At 33.9% G+C, this 26,101-nt stretch overlaps 2 protein-coding genes and 2 long non-coding RNA genes across 4 annotated transcripts; 3 read left to right on the top strand and 1 right to left on the bottom strand.

Moving 5' to 3' along the window:
- Positions 1 to 236: 236 nt before the first annotated feature.
- Positions 237 to 932, top strand: LOC136815640 (uncharacterized). The gene is made up of 3 exons (XR_010847747.1): positions 237 to 430; positions 578 to 654; positions 741 to 932. It is a non-coding gene; the product is annotated as an uncharacterized lncRNA (long non-coding RNA).
- Positions 933 to 1,053: 121 nt separating this feature from the next.
- LOC136815678 (uncharacterized) lies at positions 1,054 to 3,367 on the top strand. Its single transcript, XM_067072122.1, has 6 exons — positions 1,054 to 1,245; positions 1,422 to 1,512; positions 1,608 to 1,772; positions 1,986 to 2,110; positions 2,479 to 2,643; positions 2,949 to 3,367. The coding sequence occupies exons 1-6, from the start codon at positions 1,098 to 1,100 to the stop codon at positions 3,365 to 3,367; spliced, it is 1,113 nt and encodes a 370-aa protein (XP_066928223.1). The 5' UTR covers positions 1,054 to 1,097.
- A 6,618-nt stretch (positions 3,368 to 9,985) lies between these two features.
- On the bottom strand, positions 9,986 to 11,211 carry LOC136815639 (uncharacterized). Its single transcript, XR_010847746.1, has 3 exons — positions 11,012 to 11,211; positions 10,297 to 10,411; positions 9,986 to 10,066 (listed from the first exon to the last, which is right to left on the bottom strand). It is a non-coding gene; the product is annotated as an uncharacterized lncRNA (long non-coding RNA).
- Positions 11,212 to 24,170: 12,959 nt separating this feature from the next.
- LOC136815638 (uncharacterized) lies at positions 24,171 to 25,408 on the top strand. The gene is made up of 3 exons (XM_067072085.1): positions 24,171 to 24,221; positions 24,445 to 24,501; positions 25,024 to 25,408. Exon 3 carries the CDS (start codon positions 25,032 to 25,034, stop codon positions 25,374 to 25,376), a length of 345 nt encoding a protein of 114 aa, XP_066928186.1. The 5' UTR covers positions 24,171 to 24,221; positions 24,445 to 24,501; positions 25,024 to 25,031; the 3' UTR covers positions 25,377 to 25,408.
- Positions 25,409 to 26,101: the final 693 nt, after the last annotated feature.

The raw sequence follows: 26,101 nt of genomic DNA, 5'->3' as shown, positions 1-26,101 counted from the left end.
GGCATTGTAGAGTTTCCTTAAGAAAACGACAGCATTTTGTATACCGGTATATTGTAAAAACAAGTCACTGCACAATACCCTTTAAACACTTCTTACAGACCTCGGTAGAGATTCAGGTTTCTTTTCAAAAGTTAGGCATACCACATCTGTAAGCCCAAAATCCACCAATATTTAAGTATTTAGTTGTTCAAAAGGTTATTGGGTTATTTGCTTTAATCCTTGCTTTGTAGACATTCGCAAGCCGGAAGATTACGCAAGTATGAAGCTCTTACCCTCAAGAAACACAAACAATGTGATGTTCTCCAAATACAAAATCTTGTTTGCACGTGTGTTGGTTGATTTTCTGCCAGCTTTCAAGCTATTTTCTAAAATTGTGAGGAGACATATAAAACATCCTTTTTCCGAGAAGATGAAACAAAAGTCAAATGTGGTAAGCACACACATCTGGTATTATGTCTGTTTTTAAAGTGTGTAAGATTGAATCAGAGAGCTTCAGGGCCCAATAAAGTGTACTCCAAAATACATTCATAGAAGGTTATATATTTTTTTCTTAACACAATTACTACGTCGCTTATAGACAACACTGGGAGTCATCTTTGAGGACGAATCATGCAACACTTGAATAGCAGAGATCGCTAAGGAGATTCAAAACAGGTACTAAAATACATCTTGAGAACTTCAGATGGACTGCAGAAATTTTATTTAATTCTTATTGATATTAATCACATATCTTCTCATAGATACGTCCCAGTCAGAACAGATGAAAGTGGTGAAAAAGAAGTTATAGTACCTTTAAAGGTTGTTGGTGATATGATGACCGAAGAGCGCCTCCACAACATCAAAAAAGCTTTCCTTGGTGGGGACACATCGTATAACCGACTGGACGGGGTCCAGCCAGCATTTGCAGATTGGCATCTGGTGAAAACTCTATACGAGGTATATCTAAAAAGTTTAATGTAACAGCTATAATACTAAATATCACTGGTAGCACCTTATAAGTGAGGTGTGCAGCTATTGGTCTAAATTTTTTATTTATTTATTTATAGGTGAAAGAGAAAATATTTCAGAAGGAGTCTGCGTCAGAGTTTGGAACATCAATGTGGTCTATGAATGTGCTACAAACAACAAACGCCAAGAAAGGTGCACATAAAGAATTCAATGCTTATAAGGACTTTTCTGACAAGGAGCTCAATGGTCAGATTGTTGCCATGACCATGTCTTATTTTGGAATGAACAACCATGCAGGTTAGTAAGACCCTCACATTTATGATACATAAATGAATAAGTGAATAAACATAAAGCAGGAATAGTAAATAGAAAATGGAGGATTATGACAAATCGGTTCAAAGTAAGTGTAATATGAAAAGGCTTGTTTTTTTTCTCTTTTGACTTTATTAATAGTGTAACATGATTTGCTTTAGAAAATCCCATCCCTAAGGACGTACAAGATACGAAGGACAAGGAAAAACAGTTAGCCTGGCTATATGAGCATATTGGGAATATCCTCCAGAGGTAAGCTGTACATTTGACTCACCAATACATTATAAATTTGGATAGTGCAGGATGGCGTTGCTTCCACTTGTTATTACCTATCTTGTTTTGTTTAGGTACTTGGTGACATTCTCAGTTGATGATGCCAAGATAGATCCAAAACCAAGGAAGATTCGACAAACAATTTATCTTTGTCATCGTGCCAACGACGGTTGTGATTTTGTATTCACCCACGAGAAAACGAGGGATCGACACGAACAGAAAATGCATGGCTATAAAAGGTAAAGTTATTGCAACAATTATTTGTTATCATTATTCTTAGTTAGATAGGATAAATGTCTGAAGGGGCAGGTTGGGTAGGCAACCAGCAGCCTAAGAAAAAAGTTTTTACTTTTGCCAGTCAACACTAAGTCAGGTCCTGCTTTCATATTTTAGCACTGGAGCAGGCCAAGCCTGGGAGCTTCATTTGTGAATGATTTCTTTATAATTCTTAGGAAGCAGAAAGCAAAAACAGTTCTGATGGACATCCATTCAAAAGACGACCATGTGCTTGGCTACCAGAAAGCTCTCTTTACATTAAATATGTTACTGAGAAACATCAATGACAGTGTGAAGGAAGGTAATACCTCTTTTCCAAAAGTAAACACCCAATGGCATAGTCCAGGTTTTGGTTCCTTTGCCTGAAAGGGAAAGGAAACTAACAATAAAGCTGATTGATGATGGTAGGTCTACAACAGGAACCCTATATCAAGTGGGAATATCTTTGTACAACAGCCATTTCCTTAAACATTTAAGTGCTCTGAAAATACAAAAATAGTGAAAATTCCTAAAGAGGTGGTATTCTGGAAAAATAGGGAGGCATTATAAGGGGGATGTTTCAAACCCCTCAAACCTTAATTCCTTTAAACTAAACAACACCTTAGAGAAGGAGTATTCAATAATCAACTCAAATACATCACATAAATAACAATAATTCTATTGAAACAGGTGATGGGGAGAGATTACTGGAATGCTACAAAGTTGCGCTTTTGTACTTCAAGACGTACAATAACACTAAATACAGTTTTGGCTTGCTTAAGTTGTTCACAGACATAAAATTTCACCCAGAAAGAGCATGTAACCTGATATGGAATCGCTTTGTTAATACTAAAGGTAAAACAGTAGATTTTCTTACTTGTATCTTTGTGGAACTTCGTTTTTGATTCGGGCATAAACAAAGTTCTGGTTTAGACGTATAGAATTTCCGCCCTGTACATATTGATTGTTAGAGCAGGCAAGAAGTTGGCAAAACATTTGCCAACACAATTTTTAATAAGAAGGTATTGAAAAGATGACATTGAGTGACTTACACATCACAGCTACTATGTTATTGTTAACCTTATTTAGAATAGACAGGGCAGGAGCCTTCTAAACTACAGCCAGGGGCTAGAAGTCATATCGTTAGTTTTTCTTTTAAGGCTATGCTGGACACAATATTGCAATGGACCTACACATGGAACATCTGAATGGCTATCTAAAAGAAAGTTTGCGAAGACTACGAAGCAACTTGAATGAAAAAACGGCAGACAAGGTAGCAAAGGCAATGAATAATGTACGCAAGCTTATCAACAACACAGAAGAAAGTCTTGAGAGTGTAGCTGTTCGCTCAAGTCGTAGTAAGCCCTCTTCATATGATGACGTAAAGAAACTTGCAGAGGAAATGCTCAAAGCAAACATCCTTTCAAAGACAGAGGGTCGAAGCTACGAGAGTTTTAGATGTTTTGAAGAAAATGTGCTCAATGATTTGGACTATGACGAAATGAATGACTGGGTCAAAGGGTATGAAAAGAAACACAAAAAAAATTGGGTAGATAGTTCTGAAAAGTCAACAACTTAAGACACTGTTTACAAGATTTAAATATTGGTTTTACTATATTTACTGTTAGTAGGTTAGTTTGGTTAAACAATTATTTTTACACAGGCACATTTATAATACGTAGGTAAATGTTATGAAAATAAGCATATCTGTTTTTGTGATCTGAAAAAAGTATGATATATAATGCATTTTTACTCTTTAAAACCCATTTCTAAAGTTACAAAAAATTGTATAGCAACAGCATTAAATATGTCACAGTTATAATAAGATTTGCTTTTATGTATGCACAAAATGATTTCTACTGAAAAGGATAGATTTGATAGAATCTAGGATAGAAATCAGAACAGCAAGCACTACTAGGCCTGAAAACATCAATTGTGGACATGGTTGATGTTTTTTATCCACAGTCGATCATTTTTATGGACAGTTTTTTCTTTTTCTTGACTGTTGATGCCAGGAAATAATCAACTGTGTCCACAATTGATGTTTTCAGACCTAGTAGTGAAGCAAGCGGTTTTTTAGTTGAAGAAGGGAACAAAAAATGTTTTCTAAATCTTAATCCAAGATTAAATCCACGTTATTTTATGTTAACATTTATATTTTGTATGTACGAAGCGTACTCATTATTTGATTATAATCAGGAACCATTTTATACATTATAGCAAAATGTAGAGAAAGAAGTAGATAAATACCACCTTTTTTTAAAACTAGTTTTACCAAGCAGCCTCAACGTTTCTTAAAAAAATCGGCCTTTTGAGCCTTAAAAACTGTTTCTTACATGTTTCTAAACTTTTTGACATTGTCAGCCTATTTNCAAATTCCTCTGAGCATGGCTCCAAATCCAGACTTTGACGCATTGATGATCATTGAAGGTTTTACTATAGCAATTATGAGAAGGCCTCAAGGATTTTTCCTTTTTGATTCGCATAGTCGTAATGAATTTGGACTACTTGAACCACTTAATGGAAAGTCTTGTCTTATAAAGTTTGAAGACATTTTTGAACTTGAAAAATATATTCAACATTTTTATTTAGAGGAAAATAACAAAGATAATTTATTTTTCCTTATTCAATTCATCAAAGTAGGTGAACTAAAAGAAGATTTTAAAAAGGTTCTTCAGCGAAGTTATTCTGGCTTTGTAAAGAAAAGTGCAATCAAGCGAAAAAATGATTCTGATGATGGAAATGTTTTAAAAAAGCGTCAAAAGACACGCCAGGAAAGCAATCATAAATTTTATGAGAAAAACAAAGAAATTCTGAAAGAAAACCAAAATAATTATCGTGCATTAAATAAAGAAAGCCAAAAAGTCTACCTACCGCGTCCAAAACAATGAAAAAATAAAAGACAGCAATAAATCTACCGTAACCAAAACAAGGAAAAAATTAAAAAAAGTAAAAAAGCTTACCGCACCCAGAATAGTGACAAAATTAAAGAAAACAAAAAAGCCTATCGTGAACGAAACAAAGAAAAGCGAAAAAAGAAACAAATTCTCGACAGAAAGAGCGAATAGCAAAATTTAAAACTCTCGTAAATGAAGGTCCTTTTTATATATGTGTTTGTTGCAACCGATGTCTCTATCGACAAACTGTTGTCGAAATATACACCTGAAAACTACAATATGCCAGAAGAAAACTTTTGTTCTGAAGTAATTTCATTTGATGGCCAATTGTATATTTGTAAGACATGCCATAATAAACTTAAAAAAGACAACTTACCATGCCAGTCTGTCAAAAACAAGCTCGATATTTTATGAATTACCAGCTGAATTTCATACTCTTCGCAGGCTTGAGAAAGTTTTAATTTCTCAAAGAATTTTATTCAAAAAAATTGCTATCATGCCAAAAGGTCAGTTTCCTAAGTTAAAAGGGTCCATTTGTAATGTACCCATCGACATAGAAGATATTGCAAAAACTTTACCAAGAAGAACAAACGATAATGGCTTGGTCATTGTCAAATTAAAAAGGAAACTAGAATATAAAGGACATGTCATTTTTGAACCTATTAGACCTGATTTCATTCAAAGTGTGTTGATTTATTTGAAAGATATCAATCCTCTCTATCATGACATAGTGATCGATGTGAATAATATATCTGAGGACCGTATCATAGATGCCAATTCCGAAAGTAAAGGTTCTTGTGAAGGCAGTGAAAATGATGAAATTGACGATGACAAGGAAAGTGATAAACTCAATGGAACGCAAGACAATGCTTCAAAATTAGAGGAACTTGAGACAACTGCAAACCCCTCTGATGCATATCGTTCTAGTGCGAATGAGACTACTCTTATGCCTCACACTCCCTCTGAAACAGACATAGATAATGAAATTCTAACATTAGCCCCTGGTCAAGGGAAAAAGCCAATTTCCATTTTGAATGATGAGGATTGCGAAATGCTTGCTCACCCTCATTTATTTCCTAAAGGTAAATTTGGATACAAAGTTGAACGAGATGTTAAACTTAGTCCCTCCAAGTATTTTAACCAGCGTCTTTTGAACTATACCCAAAAGTTTGCTTCCGACCCAGACTATATTTTTTTGCCAGTTTTGTGATTCAACAAGTCTCTTTAACCAGTCAGATAAATGTTGCCATGAGAAAAGTTGCTGCTAATAATTTGAATGCTGGTATGTTAAGTCAAAATTTCAAAGAAACTGTGAAACAATTTATCGCAAATGACAAAGCCTTTGCTTTTATGAGTACTGTCAAAGGAACTCCAGCCTATTGGAAGAAATTTCAGCAAGAAGTTTTAGCAATGGTCAAACAATTAGGACCACCAACTTTCTTTTTTACTTTGAGCTGCGCAGACCTAAGATGGAATGAATTGATTTCTATTATTTACAAACTCAAGGGTCAAGATGTCACTGATGAATTCATTAAGAATCTTTCATATCATGAAAGATGTGATTTGTTGAATAGCAATCCTGTACTTGTAGCAAGGCATTTTCAATATAGAGTTGAAGTGTTTTTTAAAACAATAGTTTTGAACGGCCCACTTGGTAAAACAACTTTTTACGCTATTCGTGTTGAATTTCAAGTGCGTGGCAGCCCTCACATCCATTCTTTTCTTTGGATCTTAAATGCTCCTACATTAACTCAGGAAACTAAACATGAATACATTGAATTTGTTGATAAAATAATCAAGGTTTATTTACCATCGCAGCAAGAAGATCCTGAATTATTCAATTTAGTGAAAACCTATCAGTTACACCGACATTCAAAAACATGTCGCAAGTACAAAAATACACCTTGCAGATTTCATTTTGGGAAATTTTTTTCTGAAAAAACGATAGTGTCAGAGCCCTTGCCACAAGAGTTACCACATGAGCAAAAAGAATCCATATTGACACTAAGAAAAGAATTATTAGTCAAAGTAAAGACTTATATCAACGAGAACCTCAATCCAAGTAAAAGAAACTTTTTTGATCCAGAAACAGAAAATTACAGTCCAGCTCCGACCATCAATGAAGTTCTTTTAGAACTGAATATTTTGAAAGACGATTATGAAAATGCTCTTTCAGTGTCTGATGATGATGACTTTCATATATATTTGAAGCGCGATACAAATGCATGTTTCGTAAATAACTATTTTACTGCAGGTCTCAAAGCTTGGGAAGCAAATTTGGATATTCAGCCTGTTTTTAACTATTACAAAGCAGTATCTTACACGTGTGCATATTTGTCCAAAACAGAAGATGAAGTGTCTCATGCTATGAACCAAGCTGTTCAAGATGCTTTTGAAAACGGCGGTGACAAGTATGAACAAATGAAATCAGTTGCACATGCCTATGTATCGAAACGGGAGGTATCAGTGCAAGAAAGTGTCTATCTCAGTATGCCAGAACTATGGCTTCGCAAGGTTTATCCAGGTGTAACCTTTGCAAACACAAATGTGCCAGAGAAAAGATTTCGAATGTGCCTTAGTGAAAATGAAATTAGTGAACTTCCTGAGGATAGTACGTCTATTTAAAAAAAAAATATGCTGGACAGATAATTGTGACCGCCCAAATGAATTAAGTGGAGTTTATAGGTCTGTTGCAAAAATGTGCTATGCAGAATTCTTACGCTTTTACAGTGTTGTTTATGAAGAAAATGATGAAAATGATTGTCAACCTAATCAACTTGAAGACGAATTAATCGAAGCAAACCATCCAACAATAAATGGCTATCCAAAAGTTGTTAGACTCCGGACGATGAAAGGTAAGCTTAAATGTCGCCAAGTACCGCTAATTCTCCGCCTTTATGAGCCTAATAGAAACAAGCATCCTGAAGATTATGCACATCATCTTTTGATGTTATATTTACCATTCCTTGATGAAAAAGAACTGTTATCCGAGGAGCATAACACTTACACAGCAAAATTATTAGAGCCAGGTGTTATTGAGACAATTGAAGAAAATCGAGCATTAATTGAACCATATGCAGGTCTAGTAAATGATGCATTGCAAAGATTTAGAACTGACATGATTCTCAATATGAACGACTTTGAACAGCAGGAAAATGATGAAACAAACGCTGAGCTTCAAAATAATTCTGGTGATAATAATAATGATGAGTCAGAGTATGAAAACAATGAAGACACAGCTCAGCTTAGAGCAGCAATACCAATGGAATCGATCTTACTCCCAGACAATGAAATTAATACAAGAATAAGATCTCTCAATCATCAACAAAGAGAAGTTTTCGATGTTATACACATATGGGGCAGAGAGTTTGTCAAATACCTTTCGTGCAAAGTTCCTAAAATTATAGAGCCATTCCATATCTTTTTAACTGGTGGCGGAGGCGTGGGAAAATCCCATTTACTTACAACAATTTATCACTCATTGTCAAAACTTTTAATGTACAAAGGGGGAGAACCTACTAAACAAAGGATTCTTGTGCTTGCACCAACAGGTGTAGCAGCTATCAATGTCAATGGAACCACAATTCATACTGGTTTAATTATTCCAACAAAAAAACTATTTCCCTTGAATGCAATGTCTAAACAAAATTTGCAAAAAAAACTTGCTTGTGTTGAGATTATAATGATAGATGAGATTTCCATGGTCCCTAGTCGATTATTTAGAAATATTGATTCAAGGTTACGTGAAATATTCAGTTCTGATAAACCTTTTGGTGGAAAGTCGGTCTTAGTCTGTGGTGATTTATATCAACTGCCACCAATTTTTAGAGATCCAATTTACAAAGCCGATTGTTCCTCTATGCAAAGTATTGTTGGATTTGAATTATGGAGAAGTTTCCAAATGGCAGAATTAACTGAGGTCATGAGACAGAGAGATGATATAGATTTTGTAGACCTATTAAATCAAGTGCGTTTAGGTGAACTTGGTAAAGAAAAAGAAGAACTTCTGAAATCTAGGTTTATTACAAATTGCAATCCAGATTATCCTGCTAATATAACTCCAGGGGCGTATCTAGGATTTTTAGGATACCCTGCAAAAAAGATTCAGCTATATATAGTGATTCAGCTATATATAGTGTCTAAGGAGGGCCCACCATGGTTGGGCCCGACGGGCCAGAAAATTTTTGAATTTCGACCCTCTAGATTGGCTAAAACAGCCACCTTTTTATGCCCAATGTACCATGAACCAGAGATAAAGAATTAAAATTCATTTCATTTAAGCACAAAATGAAGCTGGTAAAACTAAGATAGTTTTTTGGGTTAAATTGTTTTAAGAACCAAAAAAAGAGTGGCCTCTAAAATATGGAATAAATGAAGGAAAGAGAAAGGAGGTGTAAAAAAAATAAATAACTATCATGAATTTTTTAAAGAATTTTTTGAACTTTATATACAGAAAAAAGTGAAAAATGATAGCAAAATAATACAATAGCACACAAAAGATTATAAATTATACAAAAATCTTTATCTGATCGTGATGATAGCAATAATAATAATAATAATAATATTTACCAAACTGTCTAACATTTTTTATTATGATTTTGATTCTTATTGTCTCAAATTTATTTATCTTATTGCTGCCAAAAGGTGACTTAAATAATTTCAAGCAGATTAATAATAAAATAAAAGCCTTTTGCAATTTCAAATGAAAATTTAGAGAAAAAGAGCAAAACTATTTTATTCAGACTGGTCAAGAAAAGAGTATTTCATTAGAAAATTGATTAATGTGATGCATTAAAGTATCCAAAACTAGAATTTGTACTGAAGCTGAAATCTCTATAGTTGGTTCATCTTGAAATTGTAGTCTAGCCCCATTCTGGTGTCTCGTTTGGAACTGTTTGCCAAATCAAGCAGATAATCCTGTACCAGGGGTAAAAAGCCCCCAATCCGAATTGAAAACAAACCATATGTCATCAGAAACTCATTTATTCATTATGTACATAATGCAGCATGTTTTATGTTTGGTATCAAAATTCAGTTGTTGTGTTATAAATTTTATACTTTGTATATACATTATGCATCCAAATTCATTTGCATTGGCAATTACATATCAAAATCAAATCAAGATGTACTTTCCATTACATGACAAATATTGATATCCAGTTTACAGGGAAAATTTTGAATCCAAAAACTTCCAAGAAACTAAATGTTAGGTACACATCATCATTTTGATTGAATTATTCCATTCTTGTTGTTTCATTTCTGTTGATCTTATTAGCAGACTTTGTCAGTGTTTACTAAGATTTCGTACCAACAACGTGAAGGTGCAAAATAATCCATTGATCTAGGGGCTACTGGACAGTATGATGGCAACGGCAACTAACCTGAAAGTATATAATGAAGAGGGAATTAGGATCTTTGCAAGCTACACCTACATATTTAACAAACACAAAACAACAAAATTTAAGTCAAACGACAACTGGATAACCAATGAAATTAATCTTATATAATAACCGGCTGACTGTGGGTAACCGCCAACCGCAATGCTTCATGACTGAGCCAATCTACTAAACTTCTTGGATGGTTTTTTTTTGGTTCTGAGAATAATACTTACAATTCAGGAAAAGTTCTGCACACGTGCAAGGCATCGAAGTGTATCCATCAAAGAATTGTTGCCCACAAGATGGAGAGAAATGGAACTGTACAGGCAATTTCCATTTGGAAGAGAACTAAAACAAAATAGAAAAATCATTTTTAAGATTGTCGTGCAGTTTTTATGACCAGTACTTGACTGGCAGGTGCTGGCCCGCAAACTAAACATAGTCAAATACAATATGTTTGTGTACCTCAAAATAGTGTGCGAAAGACCCAAATAGATCTTTTTCTCTCCCCAGAAAATTTTTTTAACCGGCCAAAACATATTAAAAACATTAGGGTGTCAAGGTCAGAATCACAAAATTTTCAATGTTATTTTTTTTCTCTTATTTCAAAATAAAACCACAATAGGTTGGTTGTCCCTTTGCCTCTTAAATTGCCACATATTCATCTCCTGTCGTCAACCTTTTCTTAGCCAGAGTGATTGGCCAAACAAACAGTAAGTACGTACCCCGATTGATCAAATATCTTATAAATATTTCATGATTGGCCACTCACTCACCACACACAACAAGTGGTTTTGTTGATTACCAAAAATTATGACAAGTCATAGGCCATAGGCAGATAAGTAGAGAAAGAGGGGGAAGGGAAGCAGTTTTTCCTTCACTTATGCTTATCAGATTATAATTGATAACATGCAGGCATGAAAAATAATAGAAAAAAATACCACATACCTTACAGACTTGACTTTCCTTGTTGCAATGGATTTCAGAAGATAACCATAAGAAGAAAAACAAACATTGAGATGACCTTGATGGCAGCCCTCAGATGTCAGACGACGAATTTGGAGAAGATCGAAAATGTGCAGGCTTCAAATTCTTCAGAATTTGCGACAAAATAGATAAAATCAGGACTGTCTATTCTGTTTTTTCTTCTCCAATCTAAAAGCCATTTGACGAGTCTTGACTTTTAAACGTTTTGACACTAACAGCCATCAAATCCTGGGCAAACCCCTGCATTTGACCTCATCCAGGTCTTTCTGCAAAATTTTGCAGGGTGCAGGCCTGCAAAACGCTTTTGTACACAAAATCTAAAATACAGACTCGAATTCACGCTTCCTGTAACGCGACTTGATAAACAGTTTTCTTATATTTACCGCGGACTTTAAGTCAGTAAAATAAATCTAATGACACTAACGAATGATCCGGAAAAACAACTCCGGGTAGGCTAAAAACAAGCTGCGACAAAAAAGACTCCGGAGCATACCCTGCGAGTGCATGTTTTGCAGGGGTGTCGCACCGCCCCTGAACTCATATTTATGCAGAAAATAAACCAGTAGATTCGTAAAATTTGCAAATGCTTGATAAATTACCGACTGAAAAACATATAATTTTTGCACAAGATGAGGTGCCAAAGCATTTAACAAATAGTGATTTGAAATTTATTGAAAATGCCAAAGCAAGAGATACAGGTGGGCTAGCTCGTATTATTGAAATTAAAGAAGGTGCTCGTGTTTTTGATTTCAAAAAATATTGACATTGCTGATAGATTAGTCAATGGACAAGTTGGAACAGTCATGAGATTCAAATTTAATTGCAATAATAAACTTTCAGGTATCTATATAAAACTTGATGATGACAATGCAGGTAAAAAAGGGTCCAATTTGGATAGTGTATGCAGAGAAAATAATTGGACTTTGATCGAAAGAGCAGAATCTACCTTTGATACAAGAAAATATAATAAAAAGTCATTAATGGTTCGTAGAACACAATTTCCACTCATACTGTCGTATGCATGTACTAGCCACAAAGTCCAAGGGCTAACACTTCAGTCAGCAGTTGTAAGCTTTGAATTATTTGGTCAAAGATATTTCAATGAAGGTCAAATGTATGTTAATTTGTCAAGGGTGACTGACATAAATGGACTATTCTTAATTGGTGAATATAATAGAAATGCTATCAGAGTAAACACTGAAGCGGGACTTGAATACGAGCGTTTGAGAAAAAATTGTTGTTTTCAAAAAGTTCAAAGTTTTTCATCTGTTTCGACCTCTTCCAATTGTTTACATATCTCCCTTCTTAATATTCGCTCAATGAATAAACATGCTGTTGACCTAAAAAAGTCAGAAAATCTAATGAACAGTGACTTATTATGTCTTACTGAAACTCAACTATCACCTACAAGTGATACTAATGAAATTGATCAAACATTGAATGGTTTTAATATAGAGTATAACAACAATTCAATTAATCGCTTTCAAAACACTGCATATTGTTCAAACTCTTCAATTCAAATTTTGGAGTGTAATAAAGCAGCTGGCTACACATTGATTAAATTCAAAAAAGAGTCATTTATTAGTCAACCTATTACCCTTTTACTCTTGTACAGACCACCTAATTCTTCAAGAAACACTTTTTATGAAGATCTATTGCAACTTATAAGCTATGATGGTGTAGACATTATTGTGGGCGATTTCAATATTGATGCACTAGATCCTACCAATCAAGACTTAAATGAAATACTTTCTTCATACAAAATGATAGTGAATGAACCAACTCATCTTGCTGGTGGGCTTCTTGACCATGTTTATATAAAAACAAGTTTTATAAGTCAGAGAGAAGTGAAATGCTTTATAAAAGATATTTATTTCTCTGATCACGATGGAGTTTGTTTCACTATTTTGAATGATTCTTGATGTATTAGATATGTTTAGCCCACTTAACATTGTTTTGGCCTATTGTTTGACATGGGAGGGAGGGATGTAGAGTATGGATGATGGGATACATAAGGGATACAAAAATTTTCATGAGAAGAATAAAAGTTCTCTTGTTCATATCATGTATTCAGTGCATGTATAAATAAATAATCATAGCTTATTGTGTTTAATTTTGAATCCCTTACGTATCTATCATATAGAGAGACTAAAACTGAAAAAGAGGAATTTGTCTTATTAATACGGAAAGAATTATAATTTTCTTTATAACCTATTGTACAGCACTCACATTGTCGTTTTTGTGTGATGATAGTTGCAAAAGACATTTTCCTCGGCTACTCAATTTTTTATTGTTTTTATATAATGCATTTAATTTTTTAAAGTATTTTTTTTAACAAATGGATATATTAATTTTGTACTCTCTTTCTATATTTTTTATAGTGCATTTTTTCATTAAAAATCTTTTTAGTTTATGAATTAATTTATTGATTCAATATTTAGTATTTTATTACTCAATGGAAATTATTTTTATATATTTTTTTGTTCAAAAGTGGATTAAAATTTTATACCAATCAATTTATAGTTTTTTTTAATCAGCTCATTAATTTATACAAAATTTAGATTTACAAATTAAAAAAAATGAACAATAGCAATTAAAAAACCATGAAATAACGGACTAAAACTTTATGTTGGACTGGATTAAAAGTTTGACTGGAAAAATAATGGATCTTTGTATAGTATGATGCTGACACGTACTTTGTTATTCGTTTTGTTGTGATGTTATGTAATCGTGGTTAATAGAATGGATAAATGGACAACCTAAAAAGAAACAATCAAATTATTGATTTATTGGCATCTTGATATAAACAGTTATTTGACTCCTATAAATTCAGCAACTAGATACGCAAAGGTCACAAAAGCACAAGGTTAGTAAGTTTCTTGAAAGACAAGAACCTTGAAGTGTTACTGCTACAAAGTCACATTTTAAGGTTCTTTGTCTTAATAAAATACATACTCATATTATTACATGCTGGTATTTTTTACAGACAGGCGTTATATTATCTTTTGAAGTGACGATCAATCAAGAAATGAACTGATCATGTGTTTTTTCAGAAAGGTATTACAAATGAATTGAGGTGTTCAGTATATCTTTTAAACTAAACTTAAAGTTATTTCTACTTTATTCTTTTATTTTAGATATCAATCAATTGTCTGGGTGATTCACCACCAAGAACGTATTGTTTGTAACCTCATCACTCCAAACTCCAACAAGTTATAAGTAAATAAATGGTGAAAAATGCAATCAGGTATGTGTTTTTTTATAAGCATACTATTTTTGGGAAACAGGCTTAGTAAAATTTTCATATCATACTCATAGTCCTGTAGAATTTGGAGTCAACCTAGAAAAAATTCTTATAAAAGGTTTCAATATACCGTTGGAAAGATAATTTCATCAGCTTTCGAATGCCAAATATGGTCATTTTTTTCCTCTTGGGTAAAAAAAGTTATGACCCAAAGAATGAGAGGGGTCTTTTTAGGTAGCGAGCCCTTAGAAACGTCAATTTTAAAGTTTTAAATTAATTTATTTTGACTGTTCCATCTGATAGAGCTCGAAGAGTAGATGTCTAAAATGGGGTCATTTGTAAAATCTGTCAACCACATCCCAAGAAAATGACCAAAATTGCTTAAACATGGTAGTTTTTCTTGCTGACGTCAGCAGTTTTTAGAGATGAATGAGGGGTTAAAATAATTTTCAACAGAAGCTCCTCAATGAGTACTGTCGATTAATTACCATGTTTAAGCAATTTTGGTCATTTTCTTGGGATGTGGTTGACAAAATTTTACAAATGACCCCATTTTAGACATCTACTCTTCGAGCTCTATCAGACGAAACAGTCAAAATAAATTAATTTAAAACTTTAAAATTGACGTTTCTAAGGGCTCGCTACCTAAAAAGACCCCTCTCATTCTTTGGGTCATAACTTCTTTTGCCCAAGAGGAAAAAAATGACCATATTCGGCATTCGAAAGCTGATGAAATTATCTTTCCAACGGTATATAGAAACCTTTTATAATAATTTTTTCTAGGTTGACCCTATGTTCGACGAAATTCTACTGGACTATCAAGTCATGCTTATTTTGTACAAAATTCTGTTTTTTAATATATTGTAGGAAAACGTTAATTTTTCAAGCAAAGTAAAATTCTGCATCCTCTAAATAGCTACATCCTGTTTGCTATTGCTAATTTCTGACTTTATGCACAAGTAATCTCACTTTTAGCGAGCCTCGGTTAAAATCTTTTAGACCAAGGACTGAGGCTCGCTAATATGCTTATGGTATTCTATATATTATTTTTTGCAAAATTGAGGGCTGAGTATGCTTATAAGAGTTAAATGCTTATTAAAGAATCTTGTAGTGTAAGTTATTAAGGTGGGGGTTTAAAATGATTCAGAAACTTCACTAAACATTTAAAAAATCTAAAAGCTTTTTTTATTTTCATAAGAAAACTGTCATAATTTGTCATAAGTAGTAGACCAAGACTTGAATTTTAAATTGCCCTAGATTGCCCAAAATTGCCGATCATTTCCTTTCACTAAGTTTTTATTTCTTTTTTCCCTACTAGATACAATCAACAGCGGCGTCATTTTATTAACCATTAACAGTCATAATCGTATGATGTCTATTGTCAAAATTTCATTAAAGGATGACCAACGACCATTTAAAAATCCACTGGTTATTTGTTGCTAATTGTGAAATAGCGTTGCTTTGCTTCAAATGAAAGTTATCAATGTGTCATATATGACATATATGCTTGTCCATAACCTTGCTGCTGCTCGTATGGTTTTGTTTGGTGTTGGTTGTTACAAACATAATGTTCGGATAAATGAACAAATTGATCAAATTGAACAAAATGAACTATCGAAATATAATGAACAAAATGAACTATCTAAATATAATGAACAAAATGAACTATCTAAATATAATGAACAAATTGAACTATATTTAAAGTATTTGTAAATATAAATTCTCTATGACATGTCAATTGAATTTGAAAATAAATTCTGTATAAAATACGCCATACCATATGCTACAAATTATCCAGTAAACAAATTTACGATTACTTCAAATAAACTAAACGTCCTTTTTTTAATGATATTGATGTCGCTTGTCATGCCCAATCAATCAGAAATCCGAAAAGTGGTTGCTCTGGGTAAATCTTTTGAAATATTTCAACCCCTATATCACTTTTCCTATGACCCAAACATAAGATTTTGTTTACGAGTATTGTTTAGAAAAGAATGTTATGGGTGCCCACTATTACGTCATAGATATATCTTCTTGCTTAATAGCGATGTTAAATATCGGAGATAAATCACGACGACGGACAAAACCATATCTCACTTTTCACGGGCTAGTCAAAATTCAACCAATCACTTCTCACAACTTTTCTAGCCTGAGATGAGTTTTTTCCGTCCGTAGTCGTGATTTGTGTCAAAAACTTAACCTCGGTAATAATAATATCAGTGAGTAATTGGTTGAATTTTGACTAGCCCGTGGAAAGTGAGAAATATTCGTCCGTCATCGTGATTTAACTCCCATACTTTATACTTCCGATCGAGAAAAACATCACAAAAAAATGAAGAATGCTCACAAAAACTGGAACCCAATAACTCAAAAACGACACTAAGAATAAAATGACAAGAAAAACAACCAAATCGCGACGAAATTTGAAAGTCAAGGGCGGGGCGGGGAGACGGAGAAAATATAAAACCAAGAAATCTCGTACACAATTTTTCGAGTAATTTTCCCCTCGTGTAAAATTAATGAAGATAAATAAAGGAGATCTGGAAAACCCAAGTTATTTTTCCGAGTTATCGTGAATTGTGACGTCATAATTGACATTTTGTGACGTCATTCCTACTGAATTGTTTTGAATTTTGACGTATCACGAAAAAAGTCATACAACTCGAATTTTTTAAGTGCCTTTAAGTTTTCGAGTTATCTGTTATTTTTTAACTCGGGTTTTTTTTGAGCCTTTATGTTTTCGAGTTATTTGTATTGTTTCAATTCCTGTGATAGCATAAGTTGACTGATTTTGGCATATCGATTTTGGAACAGAAAACATAAAGGCTCCAAAAATACCCGAGTTAAAAAATACCAAATAACTCGAAAACATAAAATGTCAATTATGACGTCACGATTCACGATAACTCGGGTTTTCCAGATCTCATAAATAAAGAAACAAAAAAATTACTGATCTATTTTTTCATGCTACTTTTGTAGAAGGGGAGAGAGAGGCGTTCATTTGAGAGTGGGCGTTTATTGAAAAAAATTCTCCTTAAGAGGCGTTTAGTTCGAGGGGCGCTTAAAAGAGGGCGTTGGATCATGTTGTGAGAAAATTAATGACAGCACCTGCACCTACACTGCTAGCGAGTTGATCAAGTTTTAAATTCTCATTACACTTGGTATGGGTCACACGAACAAAGATGAAAATTCTTCTTTTTTCACGCCGAAAATCTACAAAAGATTTGACCACTGATTCAGACATGCAGTGAGCCAACTCCACGTTCTTCGAAGTTTGGGCGGGACATCTCACAAACTGACCGACATTCCATGCAGACACCTTTCACCTTTCAGCCTCTAACTACTCTGATTACAATTATGGCAAATTTTAATACACCAAGAAAAAGATCAAAACATGGTCACGAAAAGCAAGGTAAGGATCTTCTTCAAGCTGTTATCTTGGATTGTTACACGTTTTTTTTCTTATTAGAACATTAACAGATTAAGGCTGAAAGTTCACAAAAATTAAAGAATACATGGTCAGCCTCTGCTGAAAAGAAATTCATGAAAAACACAAGATCTTATAACTTTTTCATGCATACTTAGACAATTTAAATTTGTACCTTTTGATTTTCCCAGTTTTGGTGTTAAAAACCAAATAATTTTTGCAACTTTTCTGAAAGTTAAATGAATGTGGAATGTTCTTATAAATATAACAAAACATTCAATGTCTCACCACATAGGCACATCCCTGAACTGAAAAATGGAATAGGTTGCTTACTAAAAAAAATCATAATTACTGGCAATTAGTCAGAAATGAAGTAAACAAAAATTTGCTCAAAAGAAGCTTTGGCAAACTTTTGCTCAAAATATTCCCTAAAAATAATTTCCAATTTTATACATAATATTAAGGTCTTTCCTTTTACATTGTTTTTAAAAAAAGAATTCAAATAAATTCATATTCAAAGGCAAAAAATGTGGCCAGGACAACAAAATAGAACATGTTTTAAGCCAGACCCGATTAATCGAACATTTCGATTATCGAACTAATCGAACTTAATCGAACAACTAGAGTTCGATTAGTTCATTTCAGCGGAAAATTGTGAGAGTTCGATAAGTTCGACAAGGTTCGATTATGTCCGATCAATCGAACTATTCGAACTTGAATTGGAGCTAAAATTGTGAGAGTTCGATAAAGTCCAATTACCAAACTTAATCGAACTCTATTCGATGAACAAAGTTCGATTAAGTTCGACAAAGTTCGATTAAAAAATCGGTTCGATTAGTCCGATTAATCGGGTCTGGTTTAAGATATTACAAATATTACAAATAATTTGCTAAATAAATTTGGTGCTTTTGGCATGGGTATAATGATGTGAAAGTTTTCTCTAAATCATGATTTATTCTTTTTTTCTAGACCTCTGTGATGCAGTTGGATACATTGAATATGTAAGTCCATTGAAAAACAAATTCTTCGACGCGTACATACTTACTTTTGGTCTCCAAGAAACAGAAGAAGTCAGGCTGGTAGTGTTTGACCTCCATCAACACTCTTCATTTGTAAGTGCACTAAACAAAGGTGTCACAATCACACACTTGGCAAAATCATCAGGTGGGACAAGCGACTTGACCTACACAAGCAAATCCAAGATCATAATGATGACTCCACCATTCGAACAACGCAGGGTACCTACAGTTATCAGCACTATCAAAAAGGCTATGACAGAAGTTGATATGTTTAGCCGTGTCCATTTAGAAGTTATGATAACAGATATTGACATCCCTGGGACTTGCAACAATGCGCTTCCATATCAGGAACTGTCGGTAACTGACAAAAGCTTGCCAGAATCACAACAACTAACCATTTATGGCAACTTAGTTGGTAAGTTTCAAATCAATAAATGCTATCGATTACATTTTATCACAGTCAGTACATTTGGTGGATGCAGGAAATTGAAAGCATCAGACCGTTCTGAGTACAATGAATTGGCAGATAACACAATTGTTTTGCCAGCCATACCAACCATAAGCAAAGAAGGAATCATAACCAGTGTTAGCTTGTCATCTTTGAAAGACATTAATTTGTGTCCACATTGCAAAAATGAGGTGGTATACATGCGCTCGATTCCAACTTGTGTCACCTGCGATCAAGCTTTGGCATTATCTGATGTTATCACCACATCGGTTATCAAGTTCATGCTGAAAGATGCTGCAGGTCGGATTCCACTCTGTTGTGATCGTGTTCTCATGGAAAGGCTATGTGGTGTTTCGCCCACTGATACGGATGTCATGTTGTGTAAAATTCTGAATATGAAAGTTATTATAAAAGTAAAGAAATTATCCAATGAAGTTATTTCCATTGAAAAAGTTGTGGAAGTCGTGGAACAGACCGACAGTGAAGGTGCCGAAAGTGAAGACTAATAGAACATCTGGACAAACACACATTTTCGAGCCTGCCACAGTGGTTCTTTTATTGTATTTGTTACCATTCCTTGGTTATTATGATTTCATCTTTAAATTCAGTGTCATCAAAGATTTCTGAAAGGATTTTTATCTGGCTTGTATATAACTTCATTTTAACATGTAATTTTTCATGACCTGGACAAAAACGGTAAACATTGTCAACCTGAAGAGCAAGCAACCAACTGGTTTGTTCATTTCTTGAATTATAATTCTCAAAAAGTTTTTAAAAAATCTGGGTTTTTCTTACTGTTTCTACCAAATCACTGGTTAATCTTCAAGTTTAGAATATAGGATATTTTTTAGAGATTGTTTGTATTTTCTTATTGTTTTTATTAAACCACTGGTTGGATTATTTTACATTCTCAAGTTTAGAACATAGGATGTTTGAGAAAGTTGTTTGTATTTTCTTATTGTTTGTATTTTCTTATTGTTTTTATCAAACCACTGGTTGGTTTTATTTTTTAAGTTTTGAACGCATTGAAAATATTTTAAAGATCTTATTGCTTTTCAATTGACCTTTTCAAAAGTCCTTCAAAATTACTTCTATAAACAAAGGCTTTAAAAACATTTTCAAAGATAGTTTTTTTTATCTCTATAGGTTAGTAATGTAAATATTTAAAGTTTATACTATGAAACAATGTTGTATACAAGCAAGTTGTAATCTGATTGAAAATACTTACCTCCTTGCTTTCATATATTTTCACTCTTTCTAAAAAGTGTTGCAACATGTCTTTATTAACTTCCAGGCCGTCATTTTTGTCCTAATTTGTTTACGTAATGAACGCATTTTAGAGAATGAGAAAAATATATTCATGATACCGTAAATGACCGAATGGGGCGCTTATTTAAAATAATTTTTGTGAGGGGGCGCTTATTCGAGCCGGGGCGGCTGAATGGGCGCTTATTAAATTATTTTATAATTACGGACGATATCTTTTTGTTTTCATTTTTTTTCTCTGTTTGTACAACCTACATTGTTAAATGTCAATGTCTTCATCACCCTCCTGTCCTGGTTTGACGGAATAAGCGCCCCCTTTACGGAAGCCGAGGGCGCTTATTCGGTCATTTACCAGGTCAGGAACTATTGCAAATTAGGATATGATAGCCAATTTAGGATGTTGGCCTAATTAGGCCAGAATTCATATCCTAGTTAGGTTATTAATGGCTTAATAAGGATATAAAATATTCAAACCCTAAATATCTTGAGGACAAGTAAAATCCGTGTCAGTTTTACAACGTGAACTTGTTATTTGGACTAGGCAGAGTATTTTAAACCAAAAAATTTTCTCTTTTTCGAGCGGAGCGTAAAGTTGTGATAATTTTTCTTCGTTTCTTGTGGCTTTTCGTTCCGAAATGTTAGTTTGAGAAGTCAAGGTGTTGAGAGAGAGGGTTAACCCTGTTTTTCTGTATTTTTTGTCATGGCTGAACCGATCACAAAAAGAGTTCGCTGCTTAACATCTGAAGTTGTTAAGCCAATCGATTATGACTTAATCTTCTAGAGACATTGTGACTCATAACATTGAGCTTTTTTTTGTGTAACTACGCATGCGCAGTACTAAAAACTGAATCTTTTCTCACTCCGCTCAAATTTTACCCAAAAAACAGGTGGAACTTGCTTGAATAAATAAGAATTTGACATTTTTAGCTAAATTTTGACGCGGATCTTGAAATCTAAGTCAAAAATTGGAATTTCGTTCCTTCCTAGCCTAATAAGGATAGAATTTCTAGCTTAATTAGGCCATCGTATCCAAGTTAGGCCAGAATCGGCGAACATATCCTAATTTGCAATAGTTCCTGACTGTTTACGGTATGCGTAATTTTCGGAAGCACCAATAATAGAGAGCAAATTCCGGATTTTTCGCCGACTCCGGCAGGGAAAGAGACTTACGCAAATTTAAGAATATCATGAATTATCAAGTTATTATTCAATGATGTTTGATTAATCTTACAAAAATGATTAAAGTCGTATATTTAGTGTTCATGCTGCTTAGTGATTGCACTGTCATGTTGACGAATCTTCTCGGGGAGCTGCAAAACACCGTCGTAAGTAGCAAAAGCAAGTCATCCGGATCGGTGCGCTACAAAACCCTCGTCATGTATGTGTACTTTTCAATGTGTTGTATTACCGTTCGTCGTTTCATAACTTGGTCTGACATAGTGTGGGTACGTTCCCTCGATTGGTTTTAACGGTGTCTCCACTGTTGTCGACAATGGGTTCGTTTTCGTCGTTGTTACATACATGAATAAGTAAAAAGAAAATAGCATTAAACTTAGTTTATGGGAAGAAATTTTCGCGGAATTTAATTTCGCTTCTTTAGGTGCCATTCGCACAAACAAATTTTACCCTTAGGAAAATCACCCCTAAAGTTAATTAGTTCGTTTTTTTTCTTTATGTGCTAATTTTGGCCCCCGTGACACTCATATGACGCGCAATAGAGAGAAAATTTCGGGGTATGTCCGAAGAATATAACAGTTATGCATATTATGAATCCCCTTTTTGCATTCCATTTCCGACCTGTTTATTTTATCTAATCCTTGCATCTTTCTCAGCTTACGGCTAGAGCTTCCAGCGCAGCTGGTTTATTTTTATTGCTTTAGGTCGTTTTTGGTCCGGCAGGCAAGGTCGAAACTGCTGTTAATCCGTTCGCCAATTTGAACAGTAAACAAACCTTCGATGAAGTTTTCGAAAGAGAGCTCCTGGCGGAGAACAAAGATGCAAAGAAGAAAGCTGATTTCACTGCTATTTTAAAAACTGATTTGGCAGGGCGAGTTCGAGTTCCAGCTCTTTCCTTCGGAGAGATCATGAAATCAATGGAAACCCTGAATCTTGGAGATTACGAAGTTAGTCAAGTCGAACCCCTGCACGATCTCAAGGGGCATATCAAAAATTTGTGGGATACGTTTACCAATCATGGTTATCTCGCAGATGAAAACAAATCTCTTTTCTTTAGAAGAAAAAAAGCTGCACTTGGGTCCAACAAAGACAGCTATCGTGGTTGCGACTACAGATTGTCAGTCATCTCTGTTTACAGCACCCTCAGACAGAAGTTACCTACTGAGATTGAAGAGCTTCTGCATTCATTAAAAGAAATTAGTCGATTGGCTTACCTTCCATCATTGAGACGATCCCCTAAAACGATTTTACGGACGTTCAATATCACCTACATCCATTTTTACGTTGCATTCAGATTTTTGGCGACAAACCCAAACTAGAGAAGATTTACGGAACGTACTTCCATTCAATCACCATTCACATGGCAGAATACGCCCGTATAATTTCATTGTCTTCGCTGCATACTGAGAGTGAAGAGAGAATTTTCGGACAAACTCGAGGAATTGCAAGAGACACGTCTAGCCGCACCCAAGAATCAATTCGAGACACATGCATAGTTAGGTAATTTTAATTTTTTTCTTTTTTTGTTAAAAAGCTTTCAATTGATCATAAACAACCGTTCTACCTAATAATTTTCTGGCATTTTCTGATAAGATCGTGTCTTTTCTTTCTTTTCCGTGAATTAAATGGAAAGAGGAAAAACTTTTTGGAACTGTTTGGAAGTCCCTATTCATTTCATATTTAGATCTCAAGCCGAAAAACGCTTCAAGAAGATTTACTGCCACGAACATGCTACAATCGAGACCAAAATCTCTAAATTCAACAAAGCTTTACGTAAGGCAATTTACATTATCCATGCCTCATCATAGAATGGATTGTTCTTTTTTATACTACGTCAGATTTTATTTAACATGATCTACCAAAATTCAATAAGTAATATATTTTCTTAATTTAATTATTTTTCTAGCTAAGAATGAAAACACAAAGATTCATGTCACTGAAGATGGTTTCATTTACCACTTGATTAGGATTGCAGATTACATCTTGCTTGGTGAGAACGTTTGGTGGAAACGAGATGGCGATTGGATCGAGTTTTTCGATGGTGATGACGAGTCTGATTTCCGCCCTGAAGGTCCTCGGATGATGTCTTTTGAGTCAGATACATTGTCATCATCCCGAAAAGTTGTCAAAGAGTCGTGGGAAGAGTGTAAAAAGAAAAAAGTCGTCAATTTACTATTCGAACTCGAAGAAGGTAAATACTGTCATATTTTGCCAATTTTTTTCTCCCGCATATTCAATAAGACATAATGCAATAAATTTGGAATGTTGATCTAAGCCTCTCAAAAAAAGAAAAAAACAGTTAACGTCTATATATAAAATTTAACATTTTTTTCTCGTATTCAGAGAATGAACCCATGGATTGTGAGCAAGACCCAACGATTGAAATCGAAATCACAAACGGTATGCTAACTGTGTGATTAATTTCCATTTCAAAATCACTCTATACAATTTCAAACATCAGAATTGAAGCTTTCAATCTGAAAATTGAAAATATAATTTCATTTATTTCGTTTTCTTTTTAGATTCTGCTCGTCAAGCATCTGATAAGGAAGATTCAAATGAAAAGACCTCTGATATTGAAAGTGAACCTGGTAATAAAATTGTGTTGTAATTTTATTTAACAAGCCCTTTGCGACACGCAAAGTTTACATTTGAATTTTAATATTCGTTGCTATCCAAGGGATCCAACATTGAACTCCCTCCAAGAGACGTGACTTTGTTACACCCACCTTCTATGCTTCATTGACACAAAGAAATTTTAAATATATATCCCCTGTATCACAATTAAAAGTTTATGATTTTCGTTTTTTGTAGGAGAAAAAGGTGTTGATTTAGAGCTTCGACAAATTGGAACTTCTATCGACCAGCAAGGTAAAACTGTGCTAAATAGTGTTGTGCAAGATTTCACACATACTTCTTTGATTATCTAGCAAATCTAGTCAACAAATTATGCTCCCCTTGTGTTGTGTTGTACGAAAACTTCTCTCGATTTTTCGTTATCTTTTTTTAAATTACACTTTCAATTTAAGGCTAATACGAATATACTGCAAATTTCAAAAATAATACAATTTTAATGTCGAAACAGCTCTCTGAAACACCCCTGTCTCACAACAGGGATAAAAAAATTTATTGTTTCAAGCTCCAAAAATTCAGTGGGGACGGTGGATGGGGATTTTTTCCATTTGATTTCCAATGGGGATGAAATCAAAGTAAATTCCCTAGAAGGGCTGAAATTGTAGGCTATTTTTCCCACCGGGGACGAAATCTCGGCCAAATTTTCCAGTGTGTTGTGGTGTCCCACCGGGTCTGTGACACAGGGGTGTTCTAAAAGTCGAGAAATTTTATTGCTTTGAATACTTTGAATACTTTGAATTTTTTTCTTCTCTTTTTCAGTCTCCGAGATGACTGAAGACTTGTCTAACACCCTAAAATCGTCTACAGGTCGATGCCTGTATAAAATATTTGGGCTAACAGAGCAGGTCAAAGAATTCGATCTCCAGCATGTTAGGTATAAACAATCTGGATGCCCCATTGCACGTGAAAAATGTGGACATTTAAAATCGGTATTTATAAAGAAGATCGGTCCAGCTCAACGCAGACTCGAAAAGTCTTTCAAAGAATGGGAGAAAGCGTTTGTGAAGGAAACTAGACGAGCACCTGCAGTGAAAGATTTGAGCAAAAATGCAAAAGAGGAATTTGATAAAATCGCACTTTGCCGAAATCTTGTCAAAAAATGGAAAATCTAACATTAAATTTCTAAATTATCTTATACTAATGGTTCCGGTATTTTATTTCTATTTTATTCATAAATTTAATGTCAGTGTAGTTTTACTCTCACTAGATATTTTAATTTCGTAGTAATATTTCAGATTTTCATTTTATTTTCTTTTTTACACAAATTTTTTGAATACGAGGCAAGTGATGTTCGTGACGTTGTATTCCATATCGAAGTTCGTTTTTACTTTCTTAGAGACAATCATAAATTCTAATATTTTTCTAATTTTTCAAATATATATTCAATAATTAGTGATTAATTATAGTTCCTTATCTATCTATTTATCTATCTATCTATCGCATTTCGTTTTTATTTTCTATCATAAATTCTAATATTTTTCTAATTTTTCAAATATATATATAATTCAATAATTAATGAGTAATTATATTTATTAGTTTTAACTTTCGTGAAATTAAAGTAGCATAATAAAGTTCCTTATCTATCTATCTATCTATCTATCAAAGTTAGTTTTTATTTTCATACTTGTATACCTACTCAGGTATATTTACCGGGACATGGTGATTTTGTAGTTTTACCGGACATTACTAAATAATCAAATTTCCCGGGATTGGGTAAGTGTGGGATAGTCGAGCCAAACTATGAATTCTTTAAAAGGTAAGATATGATCCAGATAACGTATTTCTAAGATGTCCCGATATTGTTACAAAGTAAGTGAATTCAGGATGAACTAATTGG

The sequence above is a fragment of the Clytia hemisphaerica genome, unplaced genomic scaffold (assembly GCF_902728285.1).
Source record: "Clytia hemisphaerica strain Z4C2 unplaced genomic scaffold, Clytia hemisphaerica genome assembly, whole genome shotgun sequence".
NCBI lineage: Eukaryota > Metazoa > Cnidaria > Hydrozoa > Leptothecata > Clytiidae > Clytia > Clytia hemisphaerica.
Note: the sequence above shows the minus strand (reverse complement) of the source record. Positions and strands in the feature narration are given on the sequence as shown.